At 39.9% G+C, this 14545-nt stretch overlaps 1 protein-coding gene across 1 annotated transcript; it reads right to left on the bottom strand.

The window, feature by feature from the left end:
* Positions 1-1723: 1723 nt before the first annotated feature.
* Positions 1724-2787, bottom strand: LOC114260393 (Plant invertase/pectin methylesterase inhibitor superfamily protein). The gene has a single exon (XM_028200475.2). It carries the CDS (start codon positions 2629-2631, stop codon positions 2023-2025), a length of 609 nt encoding a protein of 202 aa, XP_028056276.1. The 5' UTR covers positions 2632-2787; the 3' UTR covers positions 1724-2022.
* Positions 2788-14545: the final 11758 nt, after the last annotated feature.

Here is a 14545-nt window from a genome sequence, read left to right as displayed (position 1 = left end):
AAGGATTAGAGGGTGAAATTAGACTATTAATTCCACTGGACTAATAATTCATTGTTTGTTTCATTTTTTTTGCTCCGGATTAGTAATCTCACAAATATGGGACTATCCTATGGGGGGGATAGAAACCATGGGATTGGTATCCCATGAGATTATTTTGTGAAATGTCTATTTTACCCTCCATGCTATTACTTAGCAAACAATTAGAAAAGAATAAAATAGTCTTTTGAACATTTATAAATTATTTTTTTAGTGGTGTTAATTTAAAATTATATATTAAATAAAAAATTTTAATTATAAATTATAAATTAAATTTAATTAAAAATAATAAATTATAAATTATGGCCTTATAAATTAAATTTTTTTAGTGTTGTTAAAAAATTAAATTTACATATTAAATTAAATTATTTTTTTATTGTTGTTAATTTAGAGTTATATATTAAATAAAAAATATAAATTATAAATTAAATTTATTTAAAAATAATAAATTATAAATTATGACCTTATAAATTAAATTTTTTTAGTGTTGTTGAAAATTTAATTTATATATTAAATAAAATTATTTTTTTGTTGTCGTTAATTTTAAATTATATATTAAATAAAAAATATAAATTATAAATTATAAATTTAATTTAATTGAAAATAATAAATTAAAATAATTAAAATATTGTGCAAAAAATAAAATAAAACAAATTTTTATTTAATCTAGCTAAAAATAATTAAAATATTAAAGTTATGTTTAATATTGCTATCACTTAGTAAATAATTGAAAATGATAAAATAGTCATTTGAACATTTATCCTTCTCCATAATATCCCAAACAAACATTGAATAATCCTATGACTAAACAAATATAGAACACAAATCTAATCCAACCAAATACTCTCAGAACAATATATCTCAGAATTAATAATCCGATAAATTATAATTTCCCTTATCCAGTCCGTCCAAACAAACACACCCTACAGGCACCACTTTGCCTCTCTTTGTACTACCATTGAAGGCTTCTTCCGTACTAACATATCTAGGGCGGCGAAAGGATAGGTTTAAAGATATGTGATAGTAGAGAGAATATGGATTTTTAAATTTTTTTTTTATAAATGGGTGTAATGAGATAAAGGCCTCGTTTGGGAAGTGGCTATTTTAGTAGGTTATTTTAGTTTTTGGCTATTTTAGTAGGTTAAAATTTTTGTGTTTGAGAAGATGATTGGATTTTTTTGTGGTTGGATGTGATGTTTGTGAGAGAAAAAGTGAAATGATTATGGGTTTGATGTGATATTTTGTCTTATTAGCTATTTTAGCCTATTTTGTCTTTTTGTGATTTTTAGCCTAAACTAGACTATTTTTTTTCTTCCCAAACACCCCCAAAATAAGGTGTAAATAAAAGTAGCTATATATATATATATATACATATGTATGTCTTTATAAAGATTCAAGAAAATGGGAGTAATATCTTTTACGAAAATGATATAATATTGACATTTGGTAACTGAAGAACATTTTGATGAATTCTTCATTTTAAAATAATAGGTGCTCTGTCTTTTTTTTTTTGCTTTTTTTTTTTGGAGATAGGAAAATAATAGGTGCCAAACTCAACCACATCATTTATATAAATTTTGTTGGTATGGCAAGTGAATCTTTCTAACAAACGCATGTGAAGAAGCCGCATAGTACAAATTTTATGTGCATTGCATTAGTCAAAAGAAAATAAGAGAATAGTACTACATTTTGGAAGACCCTTATAACACTCTTTTTCATTCATTAATATGTAGTATATGCACAGCTGCAGAAAGACAAAAAAAAGACCAAAAAAAGTTTACACACAGAGCTGCATAACTATATACTATAATAGACATAGATTAAGACAATGGGTTGGCCCGTGACCGATGTCTGAGTTTGAGTATTATTGTTGTACTACGAGTGCAACATAATCTTCTCATTCTCTTCTACCTTTTTTATTATTTACTTTTTAAATTGATCTATATATATATATATATATAAATTGAATGACATAGTAAAATATTTTCAAGGCCTAGATTGATCGAGGCGGTTGATGAGGTAGAGTGCGTTACTAGTAACTCTAGCCACATTGGTGATCTTCCTATTCACATCAGACTTAACCTTTCCATCAATCTCTCTAAACCCATCAAGACACGTGTCCTCATTCGTCAAGGCGGCGCTGACCCATGTCTCGGCGTTGCTCATCTGCCACCGGAATGTTCCGACGCGGAGGTGCTGGAGCTCCGACAGCGTTTTTCCGAGCTCGTTCACCGAGTCCGCCACCTGTTCGACGCAATCTCTCACCGCCGCCTGCTCTCTCTTGCTTGCTCCGACGCCGTCCCTGACGGTGGTTAAGTAGGCGGAGACTTTACGGGCTCTGGAGAGGCTGACTTTGACGGCGGCCTGAGCTAGGTCTCTTGGGGTGTTGGCGGCGCCGGAGTACGAAGAGAGGGTTCGGAGGCAGATGCTGGGGTAGCTGGCGTGGACGCATGATGATCGGACTAGGTCTTGGGAGGAGGAGGAAGAGGGTATGGGTTTCTTGGCGGCGGCGGAGAAGTGGGTTTGGGAGGAGAGAGAGAGGAAGGTAATGAGGAGCAGGAGGAGGAGAGAGAAAGGGAGGTTCATGGTGGCCATTCTCACCACTCTGGTCTCTGCAAATGGTTACTTACTATGGTATAGTATGGTATGGTTTGGCTGCGAAGTAATGGCAGCGAAGAGTGTGTGATATGAGAGAGTGAAGAGTAGGTGGTTTTTATAAGGGTAGTTGCATTGCATTGGATTAGACAGTGAGGTATTAATGTCGTCATGATGTTGGTTGGAGTAATTATTGAGTAATTACATAGAAGGGTATTGTTTTATAATATTATGATTAGTAAAAAATATAAATAGATGGAATATTATGTTGGATGATTGAAAAATATAAAAAATATGTTAAATAATGATTAGTTAAAGAATATAGACATGTGAGATAACCATCAACTTGTCCTTTTTTAACTATCATATTTAACCTCCCCAAAAAATAAATTATGAACAAAAAATTTCATTCAACCTTTTTTGTAATTTTTTTTTTATGAATTATGACAGTAGTAATTTTGATTTGATATTAAAAAAAAAAAAAAATCAAAAGAAGTCATGTTTGTATATCATATTTCTGTTTAGTGATATGTCAAAGGGCAACTTATGGGATTGTGGCATTTTGATAAGGTTTTAGGGCATAACTCTTGAGATCCCAGATTTTATACTTCCCAGGGCCAACACCCTGGGATTTGGCTCAGTAGTCCTAGGATGGCTCTATAAGTGCTGGACAAGTCATATCTAGGGCTTGGGTGTAAGGTCGAATCCTTACGGTTGCACTCTTTGACTTAAATGGTGTGTGTGTTGTGGAGTCAATGCACACATTCGAGATTTGTCCCTCATCTTACTCTGGTTAAACTAACATTAGGCAGTTGATTCTGAAATTGAATGAGGACAAGCTCAGGGAGTTTACTCGTTAACCAAAATATATGCCAAAATCCTCTCATAATGTTGATCTTTTTAGACCATCTCCAACCTTTACTTAAATTTGTCATCAAATTCAAATTTGATGAAAAAGTCTTAAAAGTGAGCTCTAATATTTTCGTCATAATGATATCAAATAGAGGGAGAAGTGGATATTTTATCAAATGGGGGGAGGTTTGATCATTCATCAAATTTAAATTGTTACCATTGGATCTGATGTCCACCTGGATGTCCTCCCGAATGTCCACCTAAGACAATTTGACATTTTTTTTTGTTCATATTCGGATGACCTTTAGGACATCCACTCAGACGTCCTTCTAAACAACTAGAGATGTGAAAAAATCTGATAAAAATTCTAATTTTAGTATTGGAGTGAACGGTATCAAATTAAACTTTTCATCAATTTTCAAATTTAATGAAATTTTTGATCCAATGTTTGAGATGCTCTTATATCTACAAATAAATATAGCTGTAAAATACCCAAAACAAAGTGGTTAGTGTGTGTGTTTCTTACATAATTACTCAGGATTTGATTCTTGGGGCTAAGCTGTGAGAAAGTAACTTTGATCGTGTTGGGATGGGAAGTGCAATAAAGTAACTTGGATAGGATTGGGACGAGAATTAATCAAGATGTGTATAAGTTGATTCACATACCACTCACCGTTGAATTCAAAACCAAAAAAGAATAATAACATTCTTTTCATTTAATTTAAAATAATTGGTTATTTGATTTGAGTATTGTGGTCATTTCTTGGTATTCTAGATTAACCTAGTTAGTTATTTGATTTGAGTATTGTGGTCATTTCTTGGCATTTTCGTAGTTTGACACCAGTGTGATGTCGGTCAAGAGTCCTCCCATGTCAAAAGAAAAACTCAGTTGGATATTCTTCACAAGAGTTTATATAAGAAAAACTCAATTGGATATTCTTCACAAGAGTTTATATTAAGTTAATTGTTTGGTTTGAGGCTTAGAATTCACTTTTCAAAAATTAATTTTTTTTTGTATTTTTTTATTTTTACTGAATTTTTTTAATATTTTGAGTAATTTTTTTTTTAATTTTTATATACCCCTAATATAAATACACTTAAAAAGTATAATATTTGTGAAAAGAATCTTTAAAAAATTCACTAAATGCCAAAAATATATATATAAAAAAAGAGAATTCAGTACATTTTCGTATTCTTGTATATTTATTATTTTTTAAAATATTTTTTAATAAATATTTTACTTTTTAGATACTTGTAAGTAAGATGTATATAAAAAAGTTAAAAAAAAATGCTTAAAATTTTAAAATATTCACTAAAAAATAAAAAAAATAAAAAACACAATTTCTAAAAAATTGAATCCAAAAAATTGAAACCAAACACCTTTGGGAAAGATTCACACCCTTTGTATATATATATATGTTGGGAATAAGGAGTATTCTTTGGAGTTGTAGATCTTGTTTGGTTTGTCTCTTGAGAGATATTTAAAAAAAAAAAAAAAAAAAGAATTCAAAAATTTGTTTGGTTAAACTTTTTTTTAAAAATAATTCAAAATCATTTTTATCTTTACTACATATCAATCAATCACTTTTTCTCGTATACTCATTATGGGGATATATTTTCTGAATACCGACACGTGGCATGGTGACGCCGACGTGTCAATCGAGGTGCCACGTGTCGTGGTAGTTATGCCGAGGTTATCTTTGGCGAGGCCGAGGTGATCTCCGAAATATCGGAATCTGAGATAAGCGGATAAATGGATAAGGGGCAAGAGTCCTAGAGGAAAGAGAAGACTTTGCTAAAGATAAGGATAAAACTCTTAGGGAGTTTATCTTTATCTCTTGAAGAGTCCAAAGTCAGTATTGAATTGAAATCCATAGAAGTCAGGCTTCTAGTAGGACTTGGATTGAGTAAACTATAAAAGAGAGGCACCCCCGTAGGTCTAAGGTACGCAGTTTTATGCTTAAGCTTGTGAGTTTAGCACTTGATTATCTTTAAGAGATATACTGACTTGATCGTCGGAGTGCCCCCGGGTGGAAGAGCCACCGCCGGAGCCTTTTCTTTCTGTTGCAGGTTTGCTGAAGCCATCTATTCTGCCGGTGCTCTCCAGCTGATTACTACGCGGGCAGTGTGGTCAGATTTTCACCCACACAATTTGGCGCCGTCTGTGGGAACTTATAAGAATAGATGGCCAATAACGGATAGAGGGAAAACATTGGGGGCGACACTCCTGCTGGGAGTGGCAGACCAATCGACCTTGACGTTGAAGGAGACAACCACAGTACAGAAAATCATGACTAGGGCCACGGAGAGAAAGGCATCGGCCAGGAGGGCGACGCTTCGAAGAGGATAGACCAAAGCAAGTATTATAACAAAGATAACCTTCAGGTATGGAGGGATAGGTGCCTACGGAGGGATGAGGAAGTAAAGGACTTGGCAAACAAGTTGGCGGACCTACAGTCAGTGGCCAACTTCATGATGCAAAACAATGTTATGCAGCCACCATACCCGCTGCAAGATACGCCGATGCCAGCAATTAATACCCAGAAGGGAGGAAGGAAAGCAATCCCCGAAGCCCCTCAGCACACCAGGAGTGGAAGGCACTCTCACCGACCTTCCAGGGAAGTCGGACGAGAGGAGCCGAGGCAAGAAGAGTCCCGAAGGACACATCACATGAAGGATCCAGGGCCCAAAGAACATCGGCATGTTCAAGGGCAAGCGCTCTGCTTTGACATAACCCATGGAGAAAGATCGAAACGGGCCCACCACGAGGCCGAAAGTAGTGTGCCAAAAAGATTGAAGTCCAGAGATAGCCGAGCTCCAGGAAGGAGTAAAGAAGACTTGAGGGATTACCTCAAAAGGAGGCAGCAGAATGTTGAAGCTGAGGCGACTTCCCCAGTTAAGCCGAGGACGCCATTCTCGGTGGAACTCGACAAATTTGAAGCGCTAAAGAGATTCAGTATGCCGAGGTTCCAAATTTATGATGGTAAGTCAGATCCTAACTTTCATGTTGGACTATACCTGAATTCAATGGCATTATATAGTGGGAACGAGCCATTGCTCTGTAAAGTATTCCCCTCATCCTTTAGGGAAATTGCATCCGATTGGTTCCATAAACTACCGAAGGGAAGCGTAAAGATGTGGGAAGGCCTGGCCGAGATGTTTATGGCCAGGTTTGTGACGAACAAACTATAGCCCTTGAGCGTCGACGCCCTGATGGCTTTAAGAATCACCAAGGAAGAAGGCCTTAGGGCCTACGCGAAGAGGTACTACGAGGTGTTTAATCGAATACCCGAATGCAACCAAGAAGTGGTGGTCGTGTCTTTCAAGAACGGCCTGATAGATGACTGCCCACTACGGAAGTCTTTGGCAAAAACATTGCCAAAAAGCATGGAAGAACTCATGGCAAGAATCGAGAAGTACGCCAGAGCCGAGGAAGATACATCAGGAAACAAAGAGATGAAGCAGGAGAAAAGAAACGGCTCGCCGAAGCGAGGCCGAGGTAACAACGGGCCAACCAAACAAGAAACGAAATTGAAGGGTAAACAGGCAGTGACGATGGTGTTCCGAATCCTTATCCATAAAGTCCTGGATCAAATACGAAACCAGCCCTATTTATGGGGAGAAACGTTGGTAGGCGCTGTGCTTACCACAATGAAGAAGGACACCCAACTCAGAGCTGCAGAGCCTTAAAAGCACACTTAGAAGATCTGGTAAGGCAAGGCCATTTGAGGGACCTTGTTGATGAGGCCAGGACAAGAGAAGAACAGGCAAGATTGCCTCAAGCACCTACAGCTCCGCCTCCCCCAGCACAACAACCACAGGTAGGAGGACCACGGGTGGTTAATGTCATCCACTCAAAAGTGAGCGAAAACGACATTCGGGGAGAAATCCAAAGAGTAAAACACCTGCAGCACGTGAACCAGGTCGGACACAAAAGACCTCGGCCTGAAGAATGCCAAGGACCGATGATAACCTTCACTGAAGTCGACCTAGAGATGGTCCAACATCCGCATAATGATGCCTTGGTAGTATCCCTCTAGGTTGGGGAGTGCCAAGTAAAATGCATCCTAATAGATCAGGGCAGCTCTTGTAACATCATGTACGTCAGATGTTACAAGGAGCTAGGCCTTCATCCCGACGACCTGGAACAATCCAGCAACCCTATGGTCGGCTTCAATGGAACACCGACATGGCCACTGGGCGCAACAAGCATGGAAGTACAAGCTGGTACTAAGAAGATCAAGACAGAATTTATGGTGATTGACACACCCTCGCCATATAACATCATCTTGGGAAGGCCATGGTTGCATGCAATGGGGGCAGTTCCCTCAATATTGCATCAACTACTACGGTTCCCAACAGAGCATGGGATTGAAGAAGTCAGAGGAGACCAACTGCAGGCAAAAAGTTGCTCCATGGCAGCAATGAAGTCTACTTGTAGCATTCGAGAGCCAAAAGAGGCAGAGATTGAAGACGAGGACATGGAAGTCCTAGATGATGTCGGCAAGGAGCCAGCCGAAAAGAGTGAAGAGACGCTAAAGAAAATCCTCGTCCAGGAGAGCTATGAAGAGCGCTTCTTTCTTCTCGGCTCAGGCTTAGTCGAAGAAGAGGAAAGAGAACTGGAAGATTTTTTGAGAACAAACATAGAGGTGTTCGCCTGGACACCTTACGAAATGCCTGGCATTGACCCCGAGGTCACTTGCCACAGAATGAATGTCGACAGGTCAGCAAAACCTGTGATTCAACGAGCCAGAAGACCGACGTTAATGCACATCGAAGCAGTAGAAGAAGAAGTAGACAGACTTTTGGAGGCCACGGCCATCCGAGAAGTTTACTACCCGACATGGCTGTCCAACACAGTAGTGGTGAAGAAGAAGAATGGCAAATGGAGGGTCTATGTAGACTTTACCAGCCTCAACAAAGCCTGCCCCAAAGACAGCTTTCCTCTGCCCAAAATTGACCAGCTAGTAGATGCAACTTCAGGGCATGAAAGGATGAGTTTTTTGGATGCATACAGGGGGTATCACCAGATTGCCATGTACCCTCCAGACGAGGAGAAGACCGCGTTCATCACCCCTAAAGGCCTGTACTGTTACAAGGTAATGCCTTTCGGGTTGAAAAACGCAGGAGCAACTTACCAAAGGTTAGTAACAAAGATGTTCAAACACCTGATTGGCAAACGGTAGAAGTCTACATCGATGACATGGTCGCGAAGACCAAGGAATCTAAGGGTCATCTTGCCAACCTAAAAGAGGTCTTTGATATAATCAAAGTATACCGGCTCCGACTCAACGCATCAAAGTGCGCGTTTGGAGTTGGATCAGGTAAGTTTTTAGGGTATCTGGTAACAAGAAAGGGCATTGAGGCCAGCACAGACCAAATCAAGGCCATCCTAGAACTGAAGAGCCCAACGTCGGCAAAACAGGTTCAGATGCTTACTGGAAGGGCCGCAGCCCTAAACAGATTCATCAGCAGAAGCTCAGATAGGTGCAGACCCTTCTTCAACTTGGTGAAAAAAGCCACAGACTTTCTGTGGACAGAAGAATGCGAAGCCGCTTTGACCGACCTGAAGAAGTACTTGACCACAACTCCGGTTCTTTCCAATCCAGAACCAAGGGAAGAACTGTTTTTGAACTTGGCAGTTTCAGAACACGCAGTCAGTGCAGTACTAATCCGAGAAGAAAAAGGGGAGCAAAATGCTGTTTACTATGTAAGTAAAACCTTGGCCGATGCAGAAACAAGGTATTTACCACTGGAGAAATTAATGCTAGCCTTAGTAATGGCTTCAAAGAAGTTGAACCATTACTTTCAGGCGCACAAGATTGTGGTCCTAACAGAGCACCCACTAAAGTCCTTGTTGCAACAAGGGGACTTAACAGGAATGATAGCAAGATGAGCAGTAGCCCTGGGTCAGTATGACTTGGAGTTCAGGCCGAGAACAACAATTAAAGGCCAAGTTTTGGCCAACTCGTGGCAGAACTCACACCCGAAACCATCGAACATCGGGCTCCGTTGAGCTAGGATGGGCACTGTCCTAGCAAGCAAGGAGAATCCCAGCCTAGGGCAAAAGAGCAAAGGAAGGAAAAACTCAGATCCTGCAGCATCTACATCGGCGATTCATTCAGACTGTTCATCGATGGAAGTTCGAACCGACAAGGAGCGGATGCAGGAGTACTGCTGATATCTCCAGATGGAGAAATAATAGAACAGTCCATCCGTTTAGAGTTCAAGGCCTCAAACAATGAAGCGGAATACGAAGCATTAATTGCAGGGCTAAAACTGGCAGCAGCAGCAGAAACAGATGAGGTAATAGTTTTTTGTGATTCACAACTTATTGTTAACTAGTCAACAGGTGAATTTGCAGCCAGAGACGAAAGGATGTCGGCATATGCAAAAGAGGTCATCAGATTGGTAGCCCTATTTCAGAACTGCCGACTACTCCAAGTTAGCCGAGATGACAACACCCACGCCGACGCGTTGGCTAACCTGGCAAGTTCAATGCAGACTGAAAAAACAAGAACAATTATGATCGACTATATGTCGGGCCCGAGCATAGAACCAGAGAGCACAGAGTAGGAAGCAATGTGTGTGGACATGGGGCCAAGCTGGATGGATGCAATTGTTGCATTCCTGAAAGAAGGAAAGCTGCCAGAAGATCGTAAGGAGGCACACAAAGTCAGATTGAAATCTGCAAGATTCAGTCTGACAGAAGATGGACAGACTGAAAAAACAAGAACAATTATGATCGACTATATGTCGGGCCCGAGCATAGAACCAGAGAGCACAGAGCAGGAAGCAATGTGTGTGGACATGGGGCCAAGCTGGATGGATGCAATTGTTGCATTCCTGAAAGAAGGAAAGCTGCCAGAAGATCGTAAGGAGGCACACAAAGTCATATTGAAATCTGCAAGATTCAGTCTGACAGAAGATGGACACCTCTACAAAAGGTCCTTCACTGGACCCCTTTTAAGGTGCGTACACCCTTTGCAGGTTGAAGATTTCCTATATGAAATTCATGAAGGAATTTGTAGAAGCCATGCTGGGGGCAGATCTTTAGCCCACAGGGCCATTACCCAGGGGTATTGGTGGCCCTACATGCAAAAGGATGCTGAAGCCTACGTGAAGAAATGTGAACAATGTCAGAAGTTTGCACCTTTGATACATCAGCCAGCTGCTGACCTAAACCCAGTATCCAGCCCTTGGCCGTTTGCCCAATGGGGCATGGATCTTGTTGGGCAACTTCCCCAGGCAACTGAGCAAAGAAAATACTTGCTGGTGGCAACAGATTACTTTACGAAGTGGATAGAGGCAGAACCTCTTGCCAAAATCCGAGATGTGGACGTCAAGAACTTTATATGGAGAAACATCATCACCAGATTTGGCATTCCAAGAGCAATAGTTGCCGACAACGGAACACAGTTTGACAGCAAACTCATCAAGAATTTTTGTGCGAAATTCAAGATCAAGAATTACTTTTCAACACCAAGCTTTCCCCAAAGTAATGGGTAAGCAGAAGCATCCAACAAAGTAATCTTAGATGGGATAAAGAAGAGGCTGCAGGCAGCAAAAGGAAAGTGGGTAGACGAATTACCCAACGTGCTTTGGGCATATCGGACTACGCCGAGAAGATTAACAGGGGAATCCCCCTTTGCCATGGCTTATGGCACAGAAGCAGTCATCCCATTGGAGATCGGCATCCCTGGGATCAGGACCTAGGGAGTAGAGAATGGCACCAATGACATACTCTTAGCCCGAGATCTGGATCTTTTGGAAGAACGAAGAGAGAAAACTATAATTCAGCTCGCAGTATACCAGCAACAACTTGCTAGAGCTTACAACAAGAAGGTCAATCCAAGAGATTTTCAAGTCGGCGACCTAGTCCTGCGAAAAGTCGTCGGCAACAAGAAGGATCCCAGAGAGGGCAAGCTTGGCCCAAACTGGGAAGGACCCTACAGAATTACTTCGGTATTAGGCAATAGAGCTTATCGGCTAGAAAATAACGAGGGCAAAGCACTGCCAAGACCTTGGAGCACTTGTAATTTGAAATTCTTCTATCATTAGATGTGCACTATTTTTGGCCGATGTCATCAATAAAATCTTTTCCCTTTTCTTTAAAACACATACGATTGATATAGTTACGTATTAGTATTTTTGAGACATGAATAATGAGAACCCAAGTAGAACTCAGGATCACATTGGGGGCAGAGAGAAGACAGAGACACTTAATTCACTTGTTGAAATTTGTAGCAATTTACAAGTTGGAGTTAAGCCAAGATTATTCCTTAATTCACTTGTTGAAATTTGTAGCAATTTACAAGTTGGAATTAAGCTGATTCCTTATCTTCACTTGTTGAAATTTGTAGCAATTTACAAGTCGAAGTTAAGCCGAGATTATTCCTTAATTCACTTGTTGAAATTTGTAGCAATTTATAAGTTGGAATTAAGCTGATTCCTTATCTTCACTTGTTGAAATTTGTAACAATTTACAAGTCGAAGTTAAGCCGAGATTATTCCTTAATTCACTTGTTGAAATTTGTAGCAATTTACAAGTTGGAATTAAGCTGATTCTTTATCTTCACTTGTTGAAATTTGTACCAATTTACAAGTCGAAGTTAAGCCGAGATTATTTCTTAATTCACTTGTTGAAATTTGTAGCAATTTACAAGTTGGAATTAAGTTGATTCCTTATCTTCACTTGTTGAAATTTGTAGCAATTTACAAGTCAAAGTTAAGCCGAGATTATTCTTTAATTCACTTGTTGAAATTTGTAGCAATTTACAAGTTGGAATTACGCTGATTCCTTATCTTCACTTATTGAAATTTGTAGCAATTTACAAGTCGAAGTTAAGCCGAGATTATTCCTTAATTCACTTGTTAAAATTTGTAGCAATTTACAAGTTGGAATTAAGCTGATTCCTTATATTCACTTGTTGAAATTTGTAGCAATTTACAAGTTGAAGTTAAGCCGAGATTACTGTTTCTCTTCACTTATTGAAATTTGTAGCAATTTACAAATCGAAGTGAAGCCGAGGTTATAGTTTGCACACTTGTAGCAATCTACAGGTTGGTCCAACCAAAGAAGATACTTAACACTTGTTGAAATTTGTAACAATTTACAAGATAATGTTAAGCCGACATGTGATCATCTGTTGAAATTTGCAGCAATTTGCAGGTTGAGGTAAAAGCAAAGTATATTGTTTAAACACTTGTTGAAATTCGTAGCAATTTACAAGTAGATCATGGTTTAGCACTTGTTATAACTTGAGAAATGTTTGCAAAGATAGCATTAAATAGTATATACTTGTTGAAATTCATGAAAAGTTTGCAGGCCAGTATCTTGCCGAAGTAAAGCTTGTAGTTACTATACTCGAGATACGTAACCCCGAGAAGATTGCATAAAGATGGCAAAATATGAAAGGCATACAAAATATTCTAAGTATGGAACCATGCAGAAGCAATCAAGAGAAAATAAAGACTAAAGCATTCAGAGAAAAACAGTTACAGTTGTGTACAAAAGAAGGCACTACGGCCTACCAGAAGTAAATTGTTTCGAAAAAACAAAGAAAGGCACATCGGCCATGAAAGGAAGCTTACATTGTCCAGAAAACAAAACAAAGTACAAGGGTGCAAAAGAAAAGACATGAAAGTTAAGACTTCTCAGCATCAGCATCTGGCTGGATCGGAACCTCAGAAGTCTCCTGAAGAGATACCTCGGCTTCCTCATCTGCAGCAATCTCGGCGTCGATCTCGGCAAGGGTTTCATCAACGCTCTTGCCGATTTGAGGAACATCAGATGATGCTTGCTCAGGGGTGGTCTCCTTGATAACCTCCTCATCCTCCTCATGAGTTAAGTCTAGGACTTGATCATCCTGGGGAGGGAACTTGGTCTCACTAGTATCCTTGGGCTTCCTTACCAAAGCTTCATCATCATCCTTATCCTCATCCTCAGATTTAGACTCAGATTCATCTTCAGCTTGGCTTGGAGGTGGAGGTGGAGGAAATGGAAGAGGAATAGCGTCGGCTTGGCGCAATGGTGAATTCTCAGGGAGATTAAGTTTTTTTGCAAGGGCCATCCAACCAAGGGAGAAGCCCCTGTTGCACGCCTGCCTGACTTGTAGTTTGTATTCTTTTGTAACGTCAACCATTCCTTGAGCATAGGCCTTTTCATCGGCCGCCTTGATTTCAGCGTCTTTAGTAGATAAAGCATCTTGAAGTTCCTTTTCTGCTTGGGCTTTTTTTTCCTCGGCCTCTTTCTTCTCGACCTCAGTGACCTTCTTAATAGCCTCGGCAGATTCGGCCTTTTCCTTGGCAAGGGTTTGGGCTTTGGTGGCAGCCTCAGCCTGGTCTTCCAGTTTTTTCACCCTTAATTGAAGAGATTTGTTTTCCTTTTTAAGGACAGAAACCTCTCTCTTCAAGTCGACCAACTTTGCTCTGTTTTCAAAAGCTTGCATTGAAAACGAATGGGCATGCTGGATGGCCTGAAAGAAAACAGAAGTGTTAGAAAATATTTTAAGTATGAAACAGAAAGAAAGTAGAAAATTCCAAGCAGGAACACTTACTTGAATGGAGTGCTGGAGCATTAGAGCGTAATTCTCGTACTCACTATACTCAGCATTTCGCTTGAGGTCACTCGGAAGAAGCAACGCCGTGCTGAGGGCAACGCCGACATTTATGTCGTCGGCGCTTTCACTGGACATAATTGGCCTGTCTTCCAAAGTAATTTTGGGAGCCCAAGGGACATCCGGTTTCTTGGACCCCGAGGTAGTAGCTGAGGCCGACCTTGGCTTCTTTGACTGTGTGGACTAAGAGGGTGGGTTTTCGGCAGACCTTTTTACAGGAGCAGAAGAAGTCTTCTTACTCTCAGCCAGTTTGGAAATAGGCAAAGTGTCCTCAGATTCAACTTGAGTCACTTTGGCCTTCGGCTGAGCCCTTTTTATTCTTTTTGGCTTTGGTGGGGGCATGGATTGGGTTGGAACAGCATCAACGTCGGCAGGTAGGTCGGCTAAGAGATCTACAGCAACAGGCTTCGGGCGGCCCATCTCAGCAGTTTTGACAAGTCGTC

This window comes from Camellia sinensis, chromosome 4, assembly GCF_055761805.1.
Source record: "Camellia sinensis isolate YWXY chromosome 4, ASM5576180v1, whole genome shotgun sequence".
NCBI classification, from domain to species: Eukaryota; Viridiplantae; Streptophyta; class Magnoliopsida; order Ericales; family Theaceae; genus Camellia; species Camellia sinensis.
The sequence above is the reverse complement of the archived record's forward strand: the minus strand, read 5'-3'. Positions and strand labels throughout refer to the sequence as shown.

Coding starts and splice junctions, on each gene's coding strand:
- LOC114260393 (XM_028200475.2), bottom strand. CDS start 2,631: ATGGCCACCATGAACCTCCCTTTCTCTCTCCTCCTCCTGCTCCTCATT.